At 38.9% G+C, this 25,649-nt stretch overlaps 2 protein-coding genes across 4 annotated transcripts in view; both read left to right on the forward strand.

Moving 5' to 3' along the window:
* Window positions 1-207: 207 nt before the first annotated feature.
* Window positions 208-1,590, forward strand: LOC127788096 (uncharacterized). Its single transcript, XM_052316209.1, has 4 exons — window positions 208-438; window positions 568-929; window positions 1,125-1,257; window positions 1,357-1,590. Exons 1-4 carry the CDS (start codon window positions 208-210, stop codon window positions 1,588-1,590), a joined length of 960 nt encoding a protein of 319 aa, XP_052172169.1.
* Window positions 1,591-6,611: 5,021 nt separating this feature from the next.
* The window catches only part of LOC127789211 (uncharacterized), a 52,819-nt gene continuing 33,781 nt past the window's right edge, over window positions 6,612-25,649 (forward strand). For all 3 annotated transcript variants that reach the window (XM_052318032.1, XM_052318034.1, XM_052318033.1), the window contains exons 1-3: window positions 6,612-6,777; window positions 6,942-7,040; window positions 18,440-18,559. In XM_052318032.1, the coding sequence (XP_052173992.1) occupies window positions 6,736-6,777; window positions 6,942-7,040; window positions 18,440-18,559 (261 nt within the window). In that variant the 5' untranslated portion in view covers window positions 6,612-6,735. The remainder of the gene's footprint in view (window positions 6,778-6,941; window positions 7,041-18,439; window positions 18,560-25,649) is intronic.

The raw sequence follows: 25,649 nt of genomic DNA on the forward strand, positions 1-25,649 counted from the left end.
TCCTTTGTTTTCTTTATTATGAATCTGTTTTAGAACGATCCTTGGCAAAGAAACCATTTTTGATCGTCAAGTCTCACCTTCCTTCGTGGGGTTCGCATCAGGCAAGTTGTATAGTTTCCTACTTCGAAAACCTCTTTGGTTACAGTGTCCGTTTAGCCCCAGTGTCCTCTGATGAGATTGCCCATTTTATCGACAAACGCTTGTTGCATGGTTAATGGGGAGGGCCTTATTACTGAGGTCTTAGCGAACAAAATTCAGGGAGCCTTGTTCAGTATGGGGGATGATAAAGCCCCTAGTCCAAACGTATTTACTGTTAAATTCTTCAAGATGGCTTGGGAGATTGTGGGGCCTGTTGTGGTGGAGGTTGTCAGGAGCTTTTTCTCCTCAAGCCATCTTTTAGGGCAAATGAATGCAGCTATCATTAGTTTGGTTCCTAAGGTCCTTCACCCCTAGTCACCGTCCTAATTTAGGCCTATTTCTTGTTGTAATGTCTTGTATAAAGTCATCCCCAAGATTTTGGCCAATAGAATCAAACCTGTGCTTTTTTGTCTTGTGAATGAGGCTCAGGCAACATTCGGTCCTAGGCGTTCGATTAGGGATAACGTCTTGCTTGCCCAGGAGCTCATGTTCCAATATCACCTTCACAAGGGGCCTCCTCGATGTGCGATGAAAGTGGACCTAGCAAAAGCTTATGACAGTATGGAGTGGGACTTTCTCTTGATTGTCCTTCATCTTATGACTTTCCCTCCACAGTTTTGTAGCTGGATTTGCGAGTGTGTTACTACTCCTCGTTACTCCATTAAAATCAATGGGCAGTTAAACGGTTTCTTCCCTGAGGGTTGGGGCCTTAGGAAAAGGGACCCTCTATCTCCTTATCTCTTTGTCCTTGTGATACAGATCTTGCATGGCATTGTTAGCCATCAGACAAGGTCTCCAAATTTTTAGTTTCACTAGAAATGTGAGCAAACTTGGCTATTGATGCTCATGTTTGCAGACGATCTCATTTTATTCTCCCATGGCCATCCTATTTTGGTGGGTATCTTGAAATCTTGCTTAGAGAGATTATCTGGTTTGTCTAGCCTTAGGGCCAGTGCTTTAAAAAGTGATTGCTTCGTCTCTTGTAGAGATGAGTCCTTGAGGGAGAATATTTTGACTGTTGCAGGATTCCAAAGAGGCGTGTTGCCTATGCAATACTTGGGGATGCCTCTTCTTTCCACCAAGTTATCATATGGGGATTGTCAGCCTATCATTGATAAGGTTAAGAATAAGATTTGCTCTTTGCAGAGTAGGTTGCTCTCTTTTAGGGGCCACCTTCAATTAGCTCAATCTGTTCGTTCTACTATCTATGTGTACTAGGCCTTTGTGTTTATTTTATCGAAACGGGTGGTCCATGAGATTGAGCAATTAATTCGTAATTTCTTGTGGAGTGATGATAGTGCTGACCCCCATAGAGCTAAAGTGGCTTGGCAAGAGATTTGTTGCCCCAAGGTGCAAGGGAGTCTGGGTCTCAAGCCTCTCTATGCCTGGAATCAAGCCCTTGTCACCAAGCTAATATGGCGTTTGCTCTCAGGCAATGGGGAGTCTCTCTAGGTGAAGTGGGTGCATACCTATCGAGTAAAGGGGGCTTGTTTTTGGCTCTTTAAAGTGTCGTTCACTTGTCTGTGGTACTGGAGGAAGTTGCTCTCTCTCAGGGGAGTTGTGCGTCCTAGAGTGGGGTGGAAAATTGGGGACGATCGTAGCATATTCCTTTGGCATGATCAATGGCACCCTTTGGGTGTGCTTATTAATCGTTTCTCTCACCAATTGCCTAAGCAATTAGGCATCCATGCCTTGGCCAATGTCTCTGATTTCATTAAAAATGGCTCTTGGAATTAGCCTGACCTTTTCTCCTATTCAGCTTACGATCTTATTAGGAATCACCTTCCTAGCCTTCCCCGCTTTCAACGCAGGGACGAGAATTTTTGGCTCCCGGCTGCAAATGGTGTTTTTCAGTTAGGGCTATGCTTAAGGACTTTTAGGAACAATGTCCCCAAGTTCCTTGGCATAGGCTCATGTGGTCGTCGGAGTGTATTCCAGCTCATTGTTTTAATTTTTGGTTAGCGATTAGGGAGCGTCTTTCTACACTTTATCGTATTAACCTTTTTTTGTTTTTCCGAATAGATGTTTCCTCTGCATGATGAATACGAAAACTCATAGTCACCTTTTTTTCAAGTGGCCTTGTTCTAAAGAGGTGCTGACATGCTTTTGCAGATCAAAGAAACTCAATTAGCCTTGGCGTCGATGGGATACTGGTATGCTTTGGGCTGCTACAAGATGGAGTAGCAAGGGTCTGTGGCAGGTGGCGAACAAATTGGTGCTTCATGCTTTAGTGTATTTCATCTGGAGGGAGTGCAATAACAGGTGCTTTTGTGATCAGGAGAGATTTGCCTCTCAGTTGGCTCATCGGATTCAGTGTGCTATGTGGGCCTTCTTGACGACTCTTTGATTCAGACCATCTATTTAGAGTTATGCTTTTTGTCATGTTTGGCAGCTTTCGAGGGACTAGGTTTTCCCTCCCCATGGAGTTGCTACTTGCTTGTTGTTGGGGGCTGGCTTCTGTGTTCCTTGAGTCTCTTGTTCAGAGCTAGTCCCTCCGGTGCCTTGTGTTTGATGCAGCCTCTCTAGTTGGGGCTTGCTACGTTTTCAGTTTTCTTGGTCATGATCAGCACAACAGACTTGTTCTTCCGAGTTGGATTATTGCTTTTGATCACACCCAAGCTTTGCTTACTTTCTGTACATAATGTCTTTTATTTTGCTTCTTCCTATGTTTTCTTTTTTTAGTTTATTTTTTCATCTTTTGGCCTAGAGGGTGATCGTTGTTGTGTTCTTGCCCCTAGTTTTTGGTTGGTTTGGCGTATGCCTTGGCCTTGGTTTGTAGCCGATTCGGCATTGGTTTTTGTTCTATATATCTCTCACTTATAGAAAAAAAAAGTTTTTTCATTATGTATCACATACATAACTAACTCATGCATTAAAAAATAAATCTAATTTATTTTAGAGGTTTCACTTTGCACATGCATTTAAGTTTTCTATTATGTATCTCATACATATATACACAGTAGGATGATCATAGACTTTATGCTTATTAATTAAATCCGAGCCTCCGGACTTAATTAGTAACATTCCTAAAGACATTCATTCAATGCACATCATATGTGCACGACACGCATCTCATGCGTACAACTCTCTCTTAGCCTTCCTACTCCTTGGAATCACCAATTCTTGATGGCTTTATTTTTATTCTACATAGAGAAACATACTATATATTTTTTCTAAGACAAAAATGAAAATAACAAGAAGGCTTATGTCTCATTACAATCCCGAATAGAATAAAATAAATTATTACAAACCATTTCTAAAGTACCTATATCATTTATCCATTTATACAATCACATTGCATCTAAATCCACAATCATCCATCTATTCAATCTCATTGAAATATATGGTGATTTCATATAAAATCTGTGTTAATATAATATGCATCATTTTTTGAGCTACTGATATCTCATATCACGAGCATTAATTGATTTTATATCATAGTAATCTCATTGCATAAAAACAGAAACCAAAAATTTCAAAATTTTCTGATAGTGCCTAAAACGATCAACAGTTCAAAGGAATCGATCGATCTAAGCAAGTTGTTAACCGATTTCTGGGTTTTTCTCGAAATAGTCGACAACTTTTTCAAGGTTGTCGACCGATGCTACACTGTCGGTCGACAGCTTGGAGTCATCGGTTGACAAATCTTGACTTTTTCCAAGTACTAGAAGTGGTTCTACAATAAAGTTGATGGTGATACTAATGATAGTGTGTAATACCCAAAGATTTTGTAAGCTATTGTCATTGAATAAATGAAATATCTTTTGAAAATTTAAGGGTCTCAGGATGCATACATAATTCTTGGAAAAGAAATTTGAGAAAGTAATAATGGTGGCCAAATCCCAAGGGATACTTGGCACCATAAGATGAAAATAATGATGGTGGCCAAATCTCGATGGACACATGGTGCCATAAGATAAAAACAATAATGGTGGCTCAAATCTCAATGACACGTGACGTAAAACTATTCGTTAATAGGTTTGATATGTTATGATTAGGCCTAAATCTCTAGGGTCACTCGTCACAAAGGGAGAAAAGTCATGATTAGGGTACAAATCTCAAGAATAAGTGCCACCATCCTATTGAGCCAAGTGGCATAAGTGCGATGAAGCCAAATCTCCAAATCTAAGTAATGATGATCTAGATAACACTTGGCACCATGGGATTGAGACATGTGGAAAAACAATTATGAGGCTTAAATCTCAAGGTCAAGTGGCAAAATCTTGTGGTGACACATGGCAAAGGATATGAGAGTAATGATGAGTTATAATTAAGGGCAACATGTGTCAAAATGGGATTAGTTGAGCATTTCTATAAATAAGCTATTGGGGGAAAGAATTCGACCATATCCAAAGGGGGAGAATGGAGGTTATTTTGAGAGGCTTCTAAGTGGGAATTCTATTCCTAAAAGAGAGATGGAGGTTCTGCAAAAAATAGAAGTGAATTGGTGGAGAAACAAATGAGATATGAAGGTTCGATGGAAAATAGCACCTTGCGTGAAGTTCGGTCCAAATCAATTAGAAAATAATGAGGTAAGTCTAGTTTTTCCTTATAGTCCTGTAGAGCACGGAAAAATGAAGCTATAGGAAAAAATAGGGGTTAAATTAGAGTTAAAATGACCGAGTTATGGCCGAAAAATGAAGGAGATCGGAAGTTGTCCGAAAGTAGGGGCGGCGCCTAAGCTTCATGCCTCGGGAGAGACTGTGCATGGCAGCGCATGGGGACCCTTCCCGATGAGCGTGAGGGCATGTGTAGCCTTATTTTTCCTTGAAATTTTTATGAAATGCTCCCCTTTTAATGCCCTACAACTCTGTATAAAAATATTTGATATTTACCTTACAAAAACTCATGTTTTGGTAATAAATAACCTCAGTTTGAGTATAAACGATACTTTTTGGTGAACCCAAAGGTGAGCGGTTCTTGTGCATGCTTCTTGCTTCCTCTTGATCACTCTTGGTTTCATTTATGGATGGTTTGTTGCTTACGTCTTATGTTTCCTTTGTTTCGAGCATATTTTTTCTTCTTTGTTGCATCGAGTTTGACCATGACAGCTTTCGTGCGTGGCTTGTGGCTTGCATATCATATTCCTTTTGTTTTGTCATGTAACATGTCATGGTTAGTGGGCTACGTCTCATGTTTCCTTGCTTTGAGCATATCCCACCCATATATATGCATCTCAGTGTTGTATTTTGTGGCTAGTTGATGGGATTGAAATTTGAACATGATGATTAACAACTTGTTGGTGGAACATCACGATGATTGAGGGGACAATCACATACCCAAAGGTGAGTCTGTGTCTAGAGGTGAGGCATGAAGGGTTAGACCACAATCACATGCCCAGAGGTGGGGCTTAGCCTAAAGATGAGGCTGAGATATTTAACACAAATGCTGACGAGTATAATGGTGGCTGGCAATCCCGTGCCTAGAGATGAGGTCGTGCCTAGAAGTAAGGTACGAGGGGTTGGACCATGATTATGTGCTCGAAGGTGGGGCTTAGCCTAGAAGTGAGGCTGAGATGTTTGACATGATGATTGGTTGAGGAAAAGGTGATGAGGGAAGATTCTTGTTGTTCATTGTACTTGTTTGCTTATGCACGAACGGTTTCCTTTCTTGAATTACTCATTGAGATGTCTCTTGTCTCACATAGGCATGCATGTATCTTCTTTCTTGTGCCACTTACTTAGATATAACAATCTAACTCGGGTGTTTCATACCCTTGGGATATTCAACGTTCCAGGTATATTAGACGTGCTAGGTGATCTAGATTCTAGTTTGAGTAAGGGCAAAGAGGTGGTACTTGGCTAACTTTTGGTTTTGCAGCTAGTTTTAGGTTTTATTCCATTATGTACCTTTGTAATCCAAATAATGTATTGTAAATAGTGGGTAGAATACTCAAGGTTGTAAAAGATATGTGTGAGTGTCCTGTAATTGCATCTATAATGACGTGCTGTGTTTTTTTGGAATATTGAAAGTCATATGCATTTCTTGTGCTTGTAAAGGAAATCTAGTGGAAACCCCTTTATTAAGCTTTCATTAAGCTTACAGGTTCGATCTAACGCTTCCATTGATTAAGGGTTTCCAATAACGCCCGAGGTTATTATTACCATAAAATGAAAATCATATTGTTTCATTGTGTAATTGAAAAGTGGAGTGTTACATAGTGATTTTATCAGAGTAAGATAGGGTGCATAAAGATGTTATTTTTAAAAGTGGTTACAAGAATGTAGTATTTTTGAATTTCATAATTTCTAAATAATAATTTTAGGAAAAAAAAACTCACCTAAAATTCAGAAGTGTTGTTAAGGTGGTATTATGATAATTAGTTTTTAAATGGTGATGAAGGGAGAATTTTTTTTATAAAAATATGATAAAATTAGAAAAAAAAAGAATACTCAAATTTGTGTGCGCTTTAATTAATAACCAAATATCATCGCCCAATATAACAGACTCAATTATAAATAAATGCAGGAAAACCCAAAAGCCCTTTTGGCGCCCGAAGGCGAATCTCTCTTCTCGCCTCTGAGCCCGAGAGTTCGTCACTCGGACAACTGAGCGCTTTTGATTAATGGAGTAGGAATTGGGAAGGTCCATTCTTCTATGGGGAGCTTATTAGGGTTTCGTCGTCCTCAGTTCTCAGAGGTAAAGTTCTCCACTTCACAATAACCAACCCCATTTCGTCTATGGGATATATTTGGTCTAAAATTCTAAGTTACTGCCTGTAAGTACTCGCAGGGAGCAATGATACATGGATACATATGTAAATCCTACTGGATACAAATCTAATGTTTTTATTTGTGTGACAGGAGGTGGCCTGGCTTCCTGCTTGGCTTCAGCAAAGCAATGTTGAACCATTGGATAATCGATTCACGGAAGGAGAAATTGTTGATCAGAGATCCATGGTGGTATGGTTCCTTTGCTAACATATGATTACTTCTTTGCTTGGTCATTACGAATATATGAGTCTGATGAATTGGAGGTGGGTTTGATGTTCAATCTTAGGTTGGAATCTCTAATGCGTATTTGGAACTAGGATTGTCTGGGAAAAGGGGACTGAGGGGAAAACGTAGTTAGCTTCACACTTTTGATGGATCACTAACTGAAAATACTCTCTTGGACAATTGTCTATTAATAGTATTCTCATTCCACCGATACTGGAAACTAACTTCTATCTCCTTTTCTCCTTGTCCCTACCAAATCAAATCTCCAGACATCGCATAAATGTTGTTCAATATTGTCAAGACCTTTGGCTGAAAGGGCTCCAACTTTGGTTCTTAAGCTTATAGGAAGCTAAGACACTATGACACAACAGTGAGAACCCTTTCTAGTTTCAACTATTATCATGGGAACTAAGCCATTCATATAAGAATCTGTGACACATGGAAAGAAAGAGTGTTCCCAGTGCACAAAGCGGGAAGTTTGGTAGAGTTTTATAACTTGAATTACTTTAGCAATGGCAAGGTTGTTACTTTGTGATTGGAAGGTCATGATTTTGAGTTGTGGGAGTAGCCTCTTTGTAAAGTAAGGATTACATTGTACATTGTTAAATAAGATAAGTAAGGGGGTATTAGTGTAAATAGTTTAAAATTCTTATATATATACTCACTTGTATTACACACTTAACATATAGAAGACATTATTTTCTTCTCACATGGTATCAGAGCCACTATACAAACCCTAGATCTAGCCTCCATTGTGTGAGTATCCACCAGCTTTAACGTGTGTCTCCATCAGCTTCGGTGTGCGTGTGCGTCCCTTTCCTTCCAGCAGCGGTCGCTTTGTCCGTCGCCGTCGCAGCCTTCAGCTCCTTGCTACACTCTGTCCGTCGCCGTCGCAACAACCATTAGATTTCGCTGCCTTCTCTAGATTTGCCACTGCAGATCTCGCCGACACCACCAGATCTCATTGCCTTCTCTAGATCTACCACCGCCATCACTATCGCTCGTTGACACCACCAGATCTTATTGTCAGCTTCTTAGATCTCGCTCGCACCTGTGAGTCCGTTGATCTTTCGTGGCCCCACACCTCCGTCGTGATCGTCGCCTCCAGATTTGCTACCCCGTAGCCATCCGTTGCTGCTGCCTTCTCCAAATCTATTGCTCTGCAGCCGTCCGTCGCCGCTACCTTCTCTAATCTTCCATCGCCACAGCCGTCTGTCATCGCTACCTTCTGTAGTCGCCAAGCGCCGTCACCCTTCGTCGTCATCCGCAGAAGTCCTATGCCTCTGCCTTGGCCTTTGGATTTCTAGCCTGTAGCCTCTAGATTTGCTGTTGCTACCATCTCCTGCTGGCTGCTGACCTTCAGATCTGCCTGCGGCCTTCAGATCTATCTTTGCCCAAATCTGGCCATCATTTCTCAGATTCAGTCATCAATCCATTAGATTCGGTCAAATTCCCCATATCTGCAACAGATTGGCCTTCCTCATCGTTTCCATCCAGATTTGTCCCTTATTGTCCAGATCTGCCCCTCATCGTCCATATCTATCCCTTATCGTTTTCGTCTAGATTTGGTCTAGATATGTCTGCTCCAGATCCAGTCAGCCAGAACAGTGAGCTATTCTTTCTGTATCATGTCTTCACCTACAGTACACTTGTCATCTACAAGCCTCTCCACCACATCCACATCTGTAATCATTCCTCATTTTTTGAGCACACCAATTATTACCACTGAAAAGTTGAATGGACAAAATTATTCCGCTTGGTCATGGCCTTGAGGATCATTTATCAAAGATCATCTCAACTATTCCTAAGGAAGATCAACCTTTTTGGAGAAAGGTGGATGCACAGCTATTAAGTTTGTTGTGTTAGACTATTGAGTCGACCTTGATGCCTATATTTTGACCTCTTTGTGAGTGTAGTACTCTATGGACTCGGGTATGTGAGTTATATATGAGTGACATCACTTGTATTTATGATGTGATTGGTACTTTGTTCAGTCTACGACAAGTTTATTTGGATATGACCACATATTTGGGTAAGCTTTAAGCTTCTATTACAGATTTTAACAAATTAATGCCCTTTGATTTAGATATTCAAAAGCAACAACAAAAGCGTAATCAAATGTTTACTGTCCTTTGTCTTCATGGGATTCGACTGGAACTTGAACTAGTTCAGACACATATTCTCGATAGTGCCTTTCTACCTCATTTGACGGAAGTATTTGCTACTACACAGATTGATCGTACTCGTTGTGGTGGGCGTCCTAGGCCCTAGTGCTCTTATTGTAATCATCTTGGTCACACTCGGGAGACTTGTTATTGCTTACATGGTCGCCCACCTCAAGTAGCTAGTACTGCTAACATGGTTGTTGGCGCTTCAGAGGGCTCGACATCTATCACGTGTAGTGATTCCTCACCAGTGACTATCTCCGAGGGGGAGTATGCTTAGTTCCTTTAGTTTCGGACAACACGACAGGCTACTTCATCGATCCCATCGCTTGTTCACATCGATAATCCTACTGCTTGCTTTACTAAGTCTTCCTCTTCTCTTGACTAATTGGATCTTCGATTTCGGTGCCACGAATCACATGTCTGGTAATTGTTCTCTCCTATCTCATATTAAGACCTTAAAGTCTCTACCTTTTGTTACGTTGGTTGATGGCTCTCACGCCTTAGTCACGGGTATCGGCACAGCATCACCCTTTCCTACTTTACCATTGTAATTTGTTTTCCATTTATCATAGTGTTCCTTTAATTTACTTTCTATCACTCAACTCACTTGTAGTCTTAATTGCTCTATAACCTTTTTGTCTGATTCTGTTCTTGTCCAGGATCGGAGGACCGGACGAACGATTGGTACAGGGTATGAGTCTCATAGTCTTAATTGCTCTATAAGCTTTTTGTCTGATTCTGGTCTTGTCCAGGATCGGAGGACCGGACAAACGATTGGTACGGGGTATGAGTCTCACAGACTCTACTATCTGTCTCACCCTACTTCATCAGTGGTGTGCACGACAACTTCTTCCCCACTACAAGTCCATTGTTGGTTGGGGCACCCATATTTACCCAATCTCAAGAAAATGGTTCCTAGCCTCTCTAGTATTTCTTCCTTTGAGTGTGAGTCTTGTCAACTTAGGAAACATAGTCGTAGTTCTTTCCTGAGTCGAGTTAATAAGAATGCTAGTTCCCCTTTTTTAGTGGTCCATTCGGATATATGGGGTCCTAGTTGTGTCAGTTCAAAATATAGTTTTCATTATTTTGCAACCTTTATTGATGATTTTTCTCGAACTACATGGCTATATTTAATGAAAACACGTTCAAAATTGTTTTCTATCTTCACCACATTTTGTCGGGAAATTAGAACTCAGTTTAATGTGCCTATTCGTGTTTTTCGTAGTGATAATGCTTTTGAATATTTGTCCTTACCATTTAAATCCTATATGGCATCCAATGGAATTCTTTACCAAACTTTGTCCTGGAACTCCACAATAAAATGGGGTGGCTGAACGAAAGAATCGTCATTTAATTAAGACTGCTCACACGCTTCTTCTTCATATGCATGTTCCGCTTCAATACTGGATGATGCTGTCTTAACTGCGTGTTATTTAATTAACCGAATGCTATCTTTTATCCTTAATGACCAAATTCCTCATTTTGTTCTTTTTCCTCGAGTTGACTTATATTCTCTTCCTCCTCGTATCTTTGGGAGTACTTGTTTTGTTCACCATCGTGCCCCAGGTCATGATAAGTTATCTGCTTGTTCCGTCAAATGTGTTTTTCTCGGTTATTCACGCTTTCAGAAGCGGTATCGTTGCTATTCTCCTTAATTAGCTCGCTATTTTGTTTTAGCGGATGTTATCTTTTTTGAGTCATCTTCTTATTTTCCCTCTTTGCCTGAGATTTCTGAGTCCGTGTCTACTGGCTTACCTTTGCCTATTCCTTTTCTTGACCTTTCCTCTTCTTTTTCACCGCCCTCTGCCTCTTGCCTTGATTGCCCCAATCTTCAGGTCTATCAGCGGGGTCCTTGACCTATGGACCAACTAGCAGTGCCTGCTGTCACTAGTTCGAGGGAGCCATCCATTTACTCATCCTCTGTGCCTGTTAGTTCTCCTCCTCTAGTTCGTCACCCTCGGTTTTTTATCTTGACTTACCTATCTCTCTTTGGAAAGGTACTTGTCATTACACTACTCTCCATCCCATTTCACATTTTGTTAGTTTTAATTCTTTCTCCCCTCGATATTCTGCTTTTATTTCTTCTTTATCTTCTATTTCTCTTCATAAATTTGGTCCCGAAGCTCTTTCCCATCTAGGGTGGCGAGCTGCTATGGCTGAAGAAATGTCTGCCTTACATTCCATTGAAACTTGAGACTTGGTACCTATATGTTATGACCCTAGGGTTTGGCTAGGGTTTAGATGGAAAATTGAGAAGAATTCGGGAGAGAGAGAGAGAGAGAGAGAAATTGGAGGGAGATAACAAGAATAAAAGTGGAATAGAGAGGAAGGGAGAGAAGAGCACAAAGACGCGAGAGAGAAATTTGAGAGAGAATTGAAGAGAGAGAAGCATTCAATCAATTATTACTCAATATCCTCCAAAAGAGCCTCTCGGGTAGCTTATATAGCTACTCTTATTGTTAGTGCTTTCAATTATCATTTGTAACTGAAAGTATTAAAACTTCTCATCTAAAACAGAAAGTATTAAAACTTCTCATCTAAAACAGAAATGTAACTAAAGGAATATAAGAAAAATACAAATCAGTAATTGCTGCATGCTTAATGACCGTTGTATTCTAGGGTCATGACACTCTACCCAAAGGTAAGTCTACTGTTGGTTGTCGCTAGATTTATACTGTTAAAGTTGGTCCTGAGGGTCAGATTGATGCGTTAAGGCTCGCTTTGTTGCCAAAGGATACACTCATGTTTTTGGCCTTGATTATGGCGATACTTTTTCCACTGTTGTGAAGATCTCCTCTATTCGCCTTTTCTTGTCCCTTGCTGCTATGTTTCATTGGCCTATTCATCAACTAGATATAAAAAATGCTTGCCTTCATGGCGATTTGCAGAAAGAGATGTATATGGAGCAACCTCTTGGCTTTGTTGCTCAGGGGAAGTCTGGGCTGGTGTTTTGCCTTTGAAAATCCCTATATGGTTTAGAACAGTCTCTTCAAACTTGCTTTGGTCAATTTAGTTCAATTGTTCTTGAGTTTTGGTTAACTCGTAGTGAGGTTGATCATTATGTTTTTATCGTTCTCAGTCTAGCCGCCACATTCTTCTAGTGGTGTATGTTGATGATATAGTACTCACAGGAGATGATGCTGTTGGTATCATTGAATTGAAGGCACATCTTCACCAACAGTTTCAGACTAAGGATCTGGGTCTCTTGAAATATTTTTTCGGTATTAAAGTAGCTCGGTCAAAGCAAGACATCTATATTTCTCAAAGAAAGTATACTTTGGATATGCTAGAGGAGACAGGGTTACTTGGATGTGAGCCAACAAATACTCATATGGATCCGAATATCAAACTATTACCGGGACAAGGGGAGCCTCTTTCTAACCCTAGGCGCTATTGTTGATTAGTTGAGAAACTTAATTACCTCACAATCACACGTCTTGACATTTCATTTGCTGTGAGTGTGTAACGCCCCTAATTTTTCTCAATTTCTCGTTTAGACCAGCTCTGATAATTATAGCGTCCCCATCACCGGAGACCCCGCATTCGAGGAATCCAAAAAGGGTCCGTCAGAAAAGATGGCATATACACAAAACCCAATTAGAAGCGTCATGCATATTCCTTGCTATCAACAACGGAAGCCACACTCATACATTATTACTCATAAACATATACATATTAGGGTCAACATACCCACCATATCCCCTCAGGGATACAACTTAGAACATAAAGAAAACGTAATTTAGTATTACACATCTCAAAAACACCCCTCAAAGACCTTTCGATTGAGACGACTCTATACACACTTCTACCCCACGGCTCCAACTTCACTTGACTCGCCCACTTCTTTAGCCTTACCCTTACCTAGAATGATACAAGCAAATATGAGTCACAAGGCCCAGCAAGTATAACTGAAAGAAAGTGAGCATGAGGATCATGGGTAACGAGAAACAGTAAGGATCATGAATAACATTTATGGCACTCATGCCACACCTCTTTACATCACTCTACATGATAGCAAGATGAAATATGTATTCATGCTCATATGCAATCTTTTAAAACCATAATCATGGGACTGAAGTCCTTCTCTGAGCCGAAGCTTTCTCTGTGGATATATTCTGCAGATCCCGTTCGGCGCACGCATAATGAAACATTTAGACATTTCAAAACCCTTTTCATGCACATGCTTTATGTATCATCATAACTACACCTATTATAATGACTCATTATATGTAACAAACATACGATTACCCGAGTCAACATACATGAGAGAATAGAATCCATGCAAGACAATATCAAACCCTTGCATGTCCTCAATAAAGCATCATTCCTAAAGGAAGATAGGGTGATACAAAACCCTATTTAAGGTTCAATAGGTATACATGAGAACCATGACAAGTTACCAGAGTAGCCACATAGGCTATATGCAAGTTGATCCTTCCATAATCAAGGGTTACTTACTTCAAACTCAAGAAATCAAGACATCGTAGAAGTAAGGGCAATAGAATGTTAAAGAGCTTGCAAGATAGAGGGAATATAAAGGAAATTTCAAGAAAATGAGAAGAACTTACAAAACTATAAGCATGAACTTGTAAAAATAGGAAGAGAACTTGCCTTAGATATTTTTCCTTAACCCTTGCAACGTACCAGGGTCGCTGACGTCACAACCTAAGTCCCCATGCCACCAAAATCTTCCCAATCTCTCTAAAATTCCCCATTTTCCTCAAACATCCAACACATATATATAAGCTAAGAGGGAGGAAGTGTTGCAAGGACTTCGTGGCAACAAGGAATTGTCAATTTTTGGGGAAAAAGGGCTTAGGACACGTGGCATGGCTATTGGGACAAGTGGCAGCGGATGCAACACTAGGTGGTTGAGGTTGGCAGCCGTGTGGCATGCGGTAGGGCCTTGCATGGCGTGGCAAGGCCGTGCGCATGTCACGCACCTGGTGTGTGCGTAGCCCCCGCCCCAAAATGACGTCACTTTGGGGTTCTTTTTGTTGAAAAATTGTTGAATTTCCTCCCAACAATGCGTGAGCTTGATCCCAGGACCACCCGTACCCCCTTGTGCACGTGTGTCATCTTGCCTACAAGTTCCCTCAATTAATATTGCGCATAACTTATATTTAAGGTGATTCGGCCACCAATTTCCAAAATTACACTTAACCCCAATATTTTCAAATAATTACTAAAACACCCTCAACCAAAAATACATTAATTTTATTTTTTTAATTAATTCCTTACACATAAATTTACATTAATTCATAAATAAATGGGTTATTACAGTGTGGTAAGTCAGTTCTTGAATTCACCCTGTGACAGTCACTGGGATGCAGTGATTTGTATTCTTTGGTATATTAAGGTTGCCCTCGGTCAGGATATATTATATCAAAATCATGGACACAGTCAGATTGTGGGATATATAGATGCTGATTGGGCAGGATCACCTAGTGACAAGTGATCCACATATAGATATTGTGTATTTGTGGGTGGAAACCTAGTATCTTGAAAAAGTAAGAAATAAATTGTTATTGCCAGGTCTAGTGCCGAAGCGGAATAGAGGACAACGGCCATAACAACTTTTGAACTAATGTGACTGAAACAACTAATTGAGGAGTTAGGAGTTACACAGGTTAAGTCTATGCAATTGATTTGTCACAATCAGCCTGCAATGCATATTGCTTCTAATCCTATGTTTCATGAGAGAACCAAGCACATTGAAATTGATTGCCACTTTGTTAGAGAGAAGGTGCTCTTCGGGGATTTAGTTACAACATACGTGGGTTCCAACGATCAACTAACTAATTTACTCACTAAGTCACTTAGAGGTTCTCGTGTGAATTACATTTATACCAAGTTTGGCATGCTTAATATATATGCTCCAACTTGAGGGGGAACGTTAAATAAGATAAGGGGGTATTAGTGTAAATAGTTTAAAATTCTTGTATATATATATACTCACTTGTATTACACACTTAACATATAGAAGATATTATTTTCTTCTCACGTATATAAAAGAGCCCCCCAACCCTTAAGAGGGGAGCCTTGATACTTCAGATTCCCTTTGAGAATGAGCTTTGGTAGCAACAATAAGGTCACTCTTTTGTGCCTAGAAGGTCACAGTTCCAAGTTATGGGCAACTTCCAAACAAAGAAATGGTAAGACTTCAAACAAAATCAATCTTCTCTCAACCCTTGCAAAGCAGGAAGCCTCATGTACTTAGGACGCCCTTTGAGAGTGAGGATGGTAAGTTGGTAGCAATGGTAAGATTACCCTTTTAGGACTAAAAGGTCATGGGTTCAAGTTGTAGAAGCAGTTTCTTTGTAAAGCTATAGTAAGGTTGTGTATAAAATGATCGTCTCCCAACTCTTAGATAGCTTTGTGCATTGGGTATGACCTCATGTAGTGGATTATTATCTTCTCCATACTTTTTTTTTATTTTTCTTGTGAAATACTATAAATTTTGTTTGTAATTATGAGATGAAGATGGATTATAGGTTTGAATCTGATATCAGATTGTTGTTGGTCTTGTATCCATAAGTGGGAATCGAGCATTAGAATGGGCTTTTTGTATTCTCATTTTACCAATCCCAAAAGTCAGATGTGTTATTATTGGTAGAAACCCATTTAGTACAAGAATGGAGTTCTTGTCCATTGACAAGGGTATCCTATTTTGCTCAAGCAGGTAGTAATGAACTCCTACATAGTAGTTACACTGGGCATCAATGCAGGATATGCCATATTTTAGAGCATATTCAACCATAAAGAAATATATTAAAATACACAATTATGTATTTATTTTTTGACTGCTTCGTTAGCCAATGGATTGGGCTATTCTAGAAGAGTGAAATTGATGGTGAAGTTATATTATGGTTTTTGAGGGAAAAGTTCCCCTGGTGCTGGGTAGCTAATAATTTTTTACTTATAAAAAAAAATAATAATAATAATAAAGAAAGAAAAAAAACTCAAAAAATGGTTTTGATTTTGTTTTACCTTTTGTTTGAATGTGACCTATTAGAATCTTTTTGACCTAAGAGCACAATTGTTGAGCCAAATTGCTCTAATCAACCTATTGTGTATTTTGATGCTTGATAAAACATAATTTTAGTAAAATTATTTTTGGTATATTTAAAACCCCTAATGGATTTTTGATATGTCTTATGGTAGATAATATATTTTTAAGTATTATAGTATTTTGTGTATCAAAATGAACCAAGAAATGTTATTTCTCCAAGTCTGGAATATTAGCGCATTATAAAGGGACATATAAGAAAATGTTTTCATTTTGGAAAACTATTTACCAATATTTCGATAGCTAATATTCATTGTTGTTAAAATGATTTTTAATGAATTTTTCAAAAAATAGAAGGTATGTATTTTGGGGGTGATAAAATCGCTAAATTCTGATTTTATACTAAAACCAAAATTCTACTTTCTTATTGTTATGGATTTTGATTTTTTAGATATTTTTATTGAATCCAAATGAGGGGTACTGTCTTATTTACATTTATATATTAAAGTAAATGGAAGGTAAAATATAAATAAAATAAAATGATGACATTTACTTAAACTAAAGAAATGTAAATATCTTGTAATGTATACATGCTATATGGTTTATATCTTCAAACAATTTCTATATATATAAAATCTATTTTCTGTAAAATCTGGCCTCAGAAGTCGACTCTTGGTTCAATGGAGTCGACTCCTCTTAAGCTGAAGTCGACTCTTGCAAAGCTAGAGTCGATCTAGCCGAGAGCAGTTGATGCAGAGTCGATCTGGCAACATTGGTGTTTTTCGAAGAGTCGACTCCCATTTAAAATGGAAGTCGACTCCTGTTTTAGAGAGGTCAACTCCTAGACTTCAACGGTCGGATTTTCTAGCCGTTGGAAGCCAAATCTATAAAAGGGAAGGGTGAAATCTGGAGATGGCTAATGCACAACCAAGATCAATCTTTCTAAAGGCACTCTCAAGCTCTCAAGCACTCAATCAAAGCAATCCAAGGCCCAATGAGCTTCAAAGATCTATCCATTGGAGCCTCAAGGCAAAGAAGAAGTTTTCTTCTTGTTGGTAACTTGTATTATTTTATTTGCCTTGTATATTGTTCTTGTATTGATATCCATTTTAGTCCAAGTGTGTTGGACATAGGATTGATTTATTTGCATTGGATTGTGGTGTGGCATCCTAGAGCCTATTGTAATCTAGGTGTTGTTGTTGTATTAGTTTTCGGGGTGAGCTAAGGGGAAAACCTCAGGGTGTACAAGTTTGCTAGGTGATTTTGTGAGGAAATCTAGTGTTGTGATTTTAGTGGAACCTCAAGTGTCGGGTTGATCTTGAGAGAGTGGAGTAGGTGTTGGAGACACCAAACCATTATATATCTTGTGTTTATATTGTGGTTGTTTGTGTATTTATATTGCTATCATTTCCAAATAACATATATATTTATAACAAGTGTATTTTGTGTATAAGAAAATCTCAAGAGTTTTAAAAGGGAAGAATCGGTTCAATAAGTTTTTATTCACTCAATTCACCCCCCCTCTTGAGTGGCCATTGTATTGCGTCAAGGGACCAACAACAATGAGAAGTACATTTCTTTCCTTGAATGCAAACATGGAAATACTAGCAATTAGTTTTTTTTTTTTTTTTTATTACAAATACATTTTTGAGGTTTCATGTTTTACATATTGTAAAGAAGTGTAAACAAAAGAATTTTAATATTTTTCTGTGAATGTTAAGGTTCAACTTTTATAATTAAATTAGCATAAGTTTTACTTGTACAAGTTGGGTAGAAAATTAGCATAAGTTTTATTTCATACCAAATGTCTATTGAGTGTGGGACCAGAACCTCAGCTTGTCATGGCATTGTCTTCTAATATACTTGTTCAGGGATAGTTTTAAATGCTATTGATAATTTGATCTGGTTATTCACAGATTTGCACATCGTGTCATGCATTTTGAATGTGCAATAGTAGCTGAATCCTTATCACTGTTTTGTAACTTCTGTTACCAACATAACAGTGTGTGGTAGGGAAAAAAAGTGAAAACAAAAGCAGTACTGCATGACATTTGTTGGTTTTTGTTATGGTGCTACAGAATGTTAGAGGATTTTTTTTTCTTACTCTCTTTATCTGTTCTTTATTTCTGGGAAAACTAATGGATTTTCCACATTGCAATGCATGGGAACTATCATTCTTTCAACAGAATACTACCGTTGAAGAGGCTGTTCAGTCATCAAGGGATGAAGGTAGATATAAGAGTTGCCACTTATTCTTATCAGAGGATGACAATTCATTGGCTTGTTTCACTCCATCTTCTGGAAATGTAAGTTAATAAGCAAACTAGCTAGAAAGAAAGATTTTTTCCCCCTAGTGTGATATTTATATCCAGACAGACTGCATTCTTACTTGAACTGGAAGTTGTCAACCTTAACTGTAAAAGAAAGAGGGAGAAAAGGAACTGCAAGCTATATATGCCCGTAGGGTTAATCATTATAGATATAATTATTTGCCAAGCTACTTAACCAAAAAATATAAATATATTTACCAAGCCCGTTATTTGAGATTAATATGCCATGTGCAAAGTGCAATATTTTTCTTTTGATTTAGCCAACTGATATAAAAGGATTAAGGGAATTTTGCATGGGCGTCAGAAGCTGTTTTGGTTTTTGTTTCAGGTTGAATTTGTGTTTGGCATTTTCTAGTTAGTATGCTGATGTTTAAGTTATTCACCTCGTATAAGTTCTAGAAGTCAAGGGTATTGTAGTTGTCTTTCAGAGTTTCTGGATTTTCTGTATCATGGGTCTTATCATGTACTAGTGTAATGCCACTATGTTCTTATGTTAATTGAAGAATCAAAGATTCCTGTATTACAGTGAATCAAAGTGACATGATGAAGGCCAAGGATTTGAGAAATTTCATTGTGACTTTCATTTCAGTAAAGTTGAATTTTTAGTTAAGATTGTGCTTTTGGGGAATAATTGAATCCTGATTAGCAACAAAGAGGATTCTCCATGTCATTATGCAATCATGTCATAATGATAGAACTAGAGCATAGTTGTTAATACTTGGATGAGTTATCATTTTTGTTATTGAATGGTATCCAGGTCTTGTTTCATAATGTTGTTATAATATATTAATAATGCATAATAATAATAATGTATTTTTGTGCATAATGGTTAATGATATTATACAAATATAGTGAGAATTTTTTTAACAAATAAAAACACAAAATGTACAACACAATCCTAAATAAATAATTTAGCATAATTGCATGGTCAGAGTAATTTTAGATAATTTTCAAAATTACTAAATTTATGGTTCAAATACTTGCACATGACACATATATTTAGTACATGTTCAAGACAAACAACTATTGAATAAATTTGTAGTATATAGTTTACTACACTATAACTTTCATCCAAGGCAACAACTTTCAAGTGTTTTTGGGTATATTAATTACAAAACTTAATATATAATCTTTAGGGTTTTGCTTAATGCTCTTTGTTTTTAGCATCCAAACACTTATTGGTTGGTAAAATGGTTTAAAATACGATGTATATATTACTGACCAATATAATTGTTTAGATGCTGAAAACAAAGTGCATTAAATGCACTTTAACCTTAGGGCACTCATTAGCAAAACCCTTACCTTTATTATCATTACTATTCTATGAATGATTGTATATGTTTTTTAATTTTTACAGAACAAGACAAATTTTAGAGTACACAAATAATTCAAATAAATTTATTCTTTAATACACTTTCGAATTTTGTGAATTTTATTTTCTTTTACTTTTTGCCTTATCTTTAATACAAATTACCCTTTTACTTTTGTTTTCATTTGGTGCGGCCAAATTCTAGAAGCCTAAGCTTATTTCTACTATTTATTTATTTTTTATTCTCTGTTCTCTCTCTCTAGATTCCAGAAGCCCCATGCCTGATTCTTGTCTGATTTGTTCTTTCTCCTAGCTTTCCTTTTCTCTTCTCCTTAGGTCTCCTCTTCTCTCCTGTATCTTAGTCTTTTTCTACTGTCCAACACCTATGACTTTATTTGTTTTTTTTTTATTCTTCATTCTCTTACCTTTTCTTTTATTCTTCTTGTTATCTCTCTGCTTCTCTTCCACCCTGTATCTTCCTCCTCCCCATCTTTTTTTTTTTTACTTTTTTTTTTTATCTTCTTTTATGATTTCCAGTTTCTTTATTTATGTTTTCTTCTTTCTTTCTCCAGATTCCAGAAGCCCCTTTCTGTTTTGATTTTTCACCCTTACATCTTCTCATAGTTATTAAAGGCGTGCGCCTAGGCGCAAGGCACCTTAAGGCGCCAGTTTGGCGCCTCGCCTGGGCTGAGGCGAGGTGGTTTCTGCAAGGCGCTCGCCTTGCAAGGTGAGGCGCTGAGGCGCGCCTGGGCGCGCCTCATGAAACCCACGCCTGCATCCTGCTGCATCCTTTCTTCCTCTCCTCTCCAGCATCCCCTCTTCTTAGTTTCAGCATGTATACATCACTACTTTTATTTATATTTAAAAGTAAATGTCCACATTTTCTTTTATTTATATTTTACCTTCCATTTACTTTAATACATAAATGTAAATAAGAAAGTACCCCCCATTTGGATTCAATAAAAATATCTAAAAAATCAAAATCCATAACAATAAGAAAATATAATTTTGATTTTAGTACAAATTCAGAATTTAGCGATTTTACCACCCCCAAAATACGTACCTACTATTTTTTGAAAAATTCATTAAAAATCATTTTAACAACAATGAATATTAACTATCAAAATACCGGGAGATAGTTTTTCAAAATGAAAACATTTTCTTATATGTCTCCTTATAATGCCCTAATCTTCCAGACTTAGAAAAAATGCGCTAATCTTCCAGACCTAGAAAAATAGCATTTTTCAAAATGAAAGCATTTTCTTGATTGTGGACTTGTAGTGTTTATTGATTGTGGAGAATACTAAAGCTATTCCAAAATGTCCTCCATCAATAAAATAAGAGATTGGAGAGTACATGCAAAAGAAGAAAAATAACAGGGAATCAGGGATGAGCAAAATATGGCACCGTAAGATGATGATTTTCAATTTGGTGAAGGGTATGATGATGATGATGATTAAAACTTCTTTATTGATTGTGGACTTGTAGTGTTTATATGTTTGTTTAGAACTTTGCACGATGATTGGTACTTTGAGACTTTAAGTTTGAACTTTGATGATGTTTCTAGTTTAGAAATTGCATGATGAATGAATTAACTTTGATGTTGTTAGTTTAGAATTTGAAGATAATGAAACATTAATGATATGCATGTGTTATTATTGATAATTTTATAGTTTTTTATGATTTTACAAGATTTTGAGTTTTTTTTTAAAAGGTGCGCCTCGCTTCGCAAAGGCGCGCCTCGCCTTGTGCGCCTCGCGCCTCAGGCTCCAGGACCCTTTGCGCCTCGCGCCTTTCAGAACTATGCATCTTCTTTCCTCTTCCTTATCCCTCCTCCTCTTATGTTATATCTTCTTGTCCTCTTCTCCTCTTTTGGGCATGGTCTTCTTTTCTTTTTGCATTCAACCAATCAGCTAGGTTGGATAAATTGGGGGGTATTGAGCATACTAGCGAAATGCTATATCAGCTAGTACCACTTTTTACCAACCAGGACCTCTTGTATTGGCTGAAAGTTTTGCCGGAACAAAACCTCCTTCATTTTGTATCATATTTTCTCTAATATGGACCTATCAGCCAATATGGTATGTGATATGCCTTGCAAACAACAAGCATAACCCGACTGGAGACTTCCCATTGATCCTTCGATGAAGCATTGAAGCACAACTTGATTGAGCAAGTGCATAATTGAACAAGGCAATGACCGAGTCGACGCCGCTTGGTTAAGAAGGATCAAGGCAAAAAGATCCACTATTGAAGAGCAACTAACAAAAACAAACCCAATCAAGCAAAGCAAAGGGCAAAAAGTTAAGGGAAAGCCAAGGAAGAAGCACAACTCGACCATGACCGAGTGGGCACTCGGTTAAAAGTAACTTAGGCCTTTGAGAATGCCCCACTAAATCCGTTCATGAAGGAATATCACAAGCGAGCAAGAATGAAATGGATCGATCAAAGAAGAAAGTAAGAAAAACCAAGCAAATGGGTGGTGAAGTGATGACCGAGTGGCCACTTGGTCATGATGGCCATGCAATAGTTCACCCTAGGGAGCCTCCCTTGTAGCTGACGAACCCTCCCGGGGCGTTCCTCGGATTGAACCCGAGATCTTTCCTGGGACCCACAAGAATATTTCGAGATTCCATAGAATATACCAAGAATATGCCACAAATATCCCAGGAATATACTTAGAATATGCCATCTGAGAAACCTGAGATGGTTGCCATGTGTCCCTCTCTCCCTCTTCTATAAATAGGAGGACCACCTCCTCTTTCAGGTACGCTCACTCTGATACTTAGATTCCATTTTTGCGCTCAAGCATTTGAAGATTAACTTAAACATCATAGGGTTTGTGTGGGGGACATCCTCCCGCGCGGCCGCGCCCCTAACCGTTTGTTTGTCTCGACAAGGCATTCGGTTATTTGAGGGCACTCAGTCACTTCAGGGCCTCTCATTCATTTCAAGATCTCTTGGTCATCAGGGGTCTCCCGTTCATCAAGGCACCTGATCATTGCAACAAGGCCTCCAGATCTCTTGATCATTGCAACAAGACCCCCAGGTCTCCTGATCATTGCAATCAAGATCACATTTCCCATATTACAAATTCATTGTTGTATTTTGACCACAACAATTGGCACCGTCTGTGGGAAGAGGACAAAAAGTCAATCAAGGATCACTATTGATGGCAAACACTAGAGGTAATCGATGAACTCTCTCTCAAGGCGTGGAGACTCGCCCACCTCCATGAGACTCTCAGCACCCAATGAGAGCACCCTTACCCCTAATAAACTCCCAGCAACAAGGGAGTACTCAACCAATTCCCCTAGATCCTAACAGCATATGGGGACTTAGCCATCTCCATCGGGCTTCCAGCATATGTTAGAAGTTAATCAGTATGGATGTCACGATCAACCCAACACTTCAACTCCCCCGTAGTCTCTTGGGCAGAATATGAAGCTCGGAGGCAACAGCATATTGAGGGAATGTAAGCACTACGAGATATGGCGATGATACTTAAAACATAGTCCCCAATATGGCGATACCCACGAAACTGAGAAGATTGGTACCCAAGACTGCCTCGCTAAGGAAAGCCCAACAAAGAGATGTGGTAGTCAGTTCTTATCCAAAGGCCACGCCTGACACCCACGCCTGGTTCTCTCCTCGTTGGGGAAATCAATCGAAACTCCCGCCACGAGGAACTAGTGCCTCTCCATGGAAAGATTGGAAGCAGGAGCAAAATTATTGAGGAGATAAGAAGGGCCCACGAAGAAGAAGATGCCAAGAAACTATGGCAAGCACGCCAACAGGGAGGAAGCAAAGCTCCACTAGGGGTTCAAAGCCAAGGAATAGAGGGACCGATAATCACACCATAATAAATATGCAGGATGACATGAAGATGGTGGTTGAAGAAGTACTCGAATAGAAGAGATTGGTCTTAGTTGCAGAAGAACAACTAGGAAGGAAGTCCTCGTTCGTTGAGAATGTATTGGGAAAACCACTATCGAGAAAATTCAAGATGCTACAAATTACCCCTTATGCCGGCAAAGACGATCCCGACGATCACATTCAGAATTATGAGTCCCTAATGACACTTTATGGTTGGGATGATGAAATTATGTGTCGAGCCTTCTCATTGACTCTAATGGGACATGCCCAAACTTGGTTTAACAACTTACTGGAAGCATCCACCTCCTCATTCAAACAACTAAGGGAAGAATTTACCAAAGCATTCGTTATTAATGATCGGAAAAAGAAAAACGAACATATCTCCTCAATATTTGATAGGGAGGCAAAAAGACCTTTTGCCAGTATGTGAATAGGTTTCATAATGCCACCCTTGAGATTTACAAGTCTTACCAATTGAAATGGTAGTATTCGCCATGTTGCAAGGGACGCGGTTAACTTCTCTACAAGAATCACTATCTCTGGATTTGCCAAAGTTCTTGGCAGATTTGTTTGTCAAGACAAATAAATACATACTCCATACGGAGGTAATGAGGATCGTGGCAATAGATGAAGATAGGGAGCAGAAAAGAGAGGAGCGAGATGTTGAAGAAGACTTTAATCGACGACATTAGAGGGCCCGAAGATTGGATGTTGTTAGGCTCCAATTTAATCACTATGTCCGACTCACCCAACCACAGTTAGCCATATTAGTGGCCATAGAGGGGTCAGGACTCATCAGACTTCCGAAAAGGGTTGATCGACATATAGGAAATAACTAGGATGAGTATTCCAGATACCATAGAACTCATGGCCATTCCATTGATCAATGCCGAGAGTTGAAAAATCAAATTGAGATGATTATTCGGGAAGGACACATACGAAGATATGTACGGGAAGAAGAGGGAAACGAAAAGGAGCCACAAAGAAGGGAAGAGAGACTCATGAGAGACATAACCAGAGACAGCAAGAGAGAGGGAGCAACTACAGACAGAATCCCCCTCTGGATAATGAACCAACACATTAAGCTATACACGTCATTTCAGGCGACGAAACTTTGGCTGTTGACAATTCCTTTTCCCAACAGGCTTATTCTCGTCTGCCTACTAAGTAAAATCGGTAATGGAAACTAAAGAGAATGAAGAACCCATTACATTCACAACAGTTGATGGGAGATGTAATTGTTTCGCATGATGATCCGATGGTAATTTTAACCATTATTCCAAAACATCCCATTAGGAGAATTCTAGTGGACAGTGGCAGTTCAGTCAACCTTATTTATTGGAACTATTTCGAACAAATGCGAATTGCCCATGATTGATTGAAAATGTCTCTTCCCCTTTATATAGCTTCACCGGGGAGATTGTCCCGGTGGCCGGTTCAATTCAGTTACCAATCACATTGGGCTCCAATCCCCAAGGCATAACACGATAAGCCAACTCTATGGTGGTTAAAGCCACCTTGGCTACATACAATGTGATTTTGGGTTGCCCCCTACTCAATGACATGAGGATTTTTGTCTCCTCCTGTTATTTGTTGATGAAGTTTCCTACGTCTCGGGGCATGGGACAAGTCCAAAGGGATCAACGAAAGGCACACATTTATTGGAACTACTTCGAACAAATGCGAATTGCCCATGACTGACTGAAAATGTCTCTTCCCCTTTATATAGCTTCACTGGGGAGATTGTCCCGGTGGTCGGTTCAATTCAGTTACCAATCATATTGGGCTCCAATCCCTAGGGCATAACACGATAAGCCAACTCTATGGTGGTTAAAGCCACCTCGGCTACATACAATGTGATTTTGGGTCGCCCCCTACTCA

This window comes from Diospyros lotus, chromosome 13, assembly GCF_014633365.1.
Source record: "Diospyros lotus cultivar Yz01 chromosome 13, ASM1463336v1, whole genome shotgun sequence".
Classification (NCBI taxonomy): domain Eukaryota; kingdom Viridiplantae; phylum Streptophyta; class Magnoliopsida; order Ericales; family Ebenaceae; genus Diospyros; species Diospyros lotus.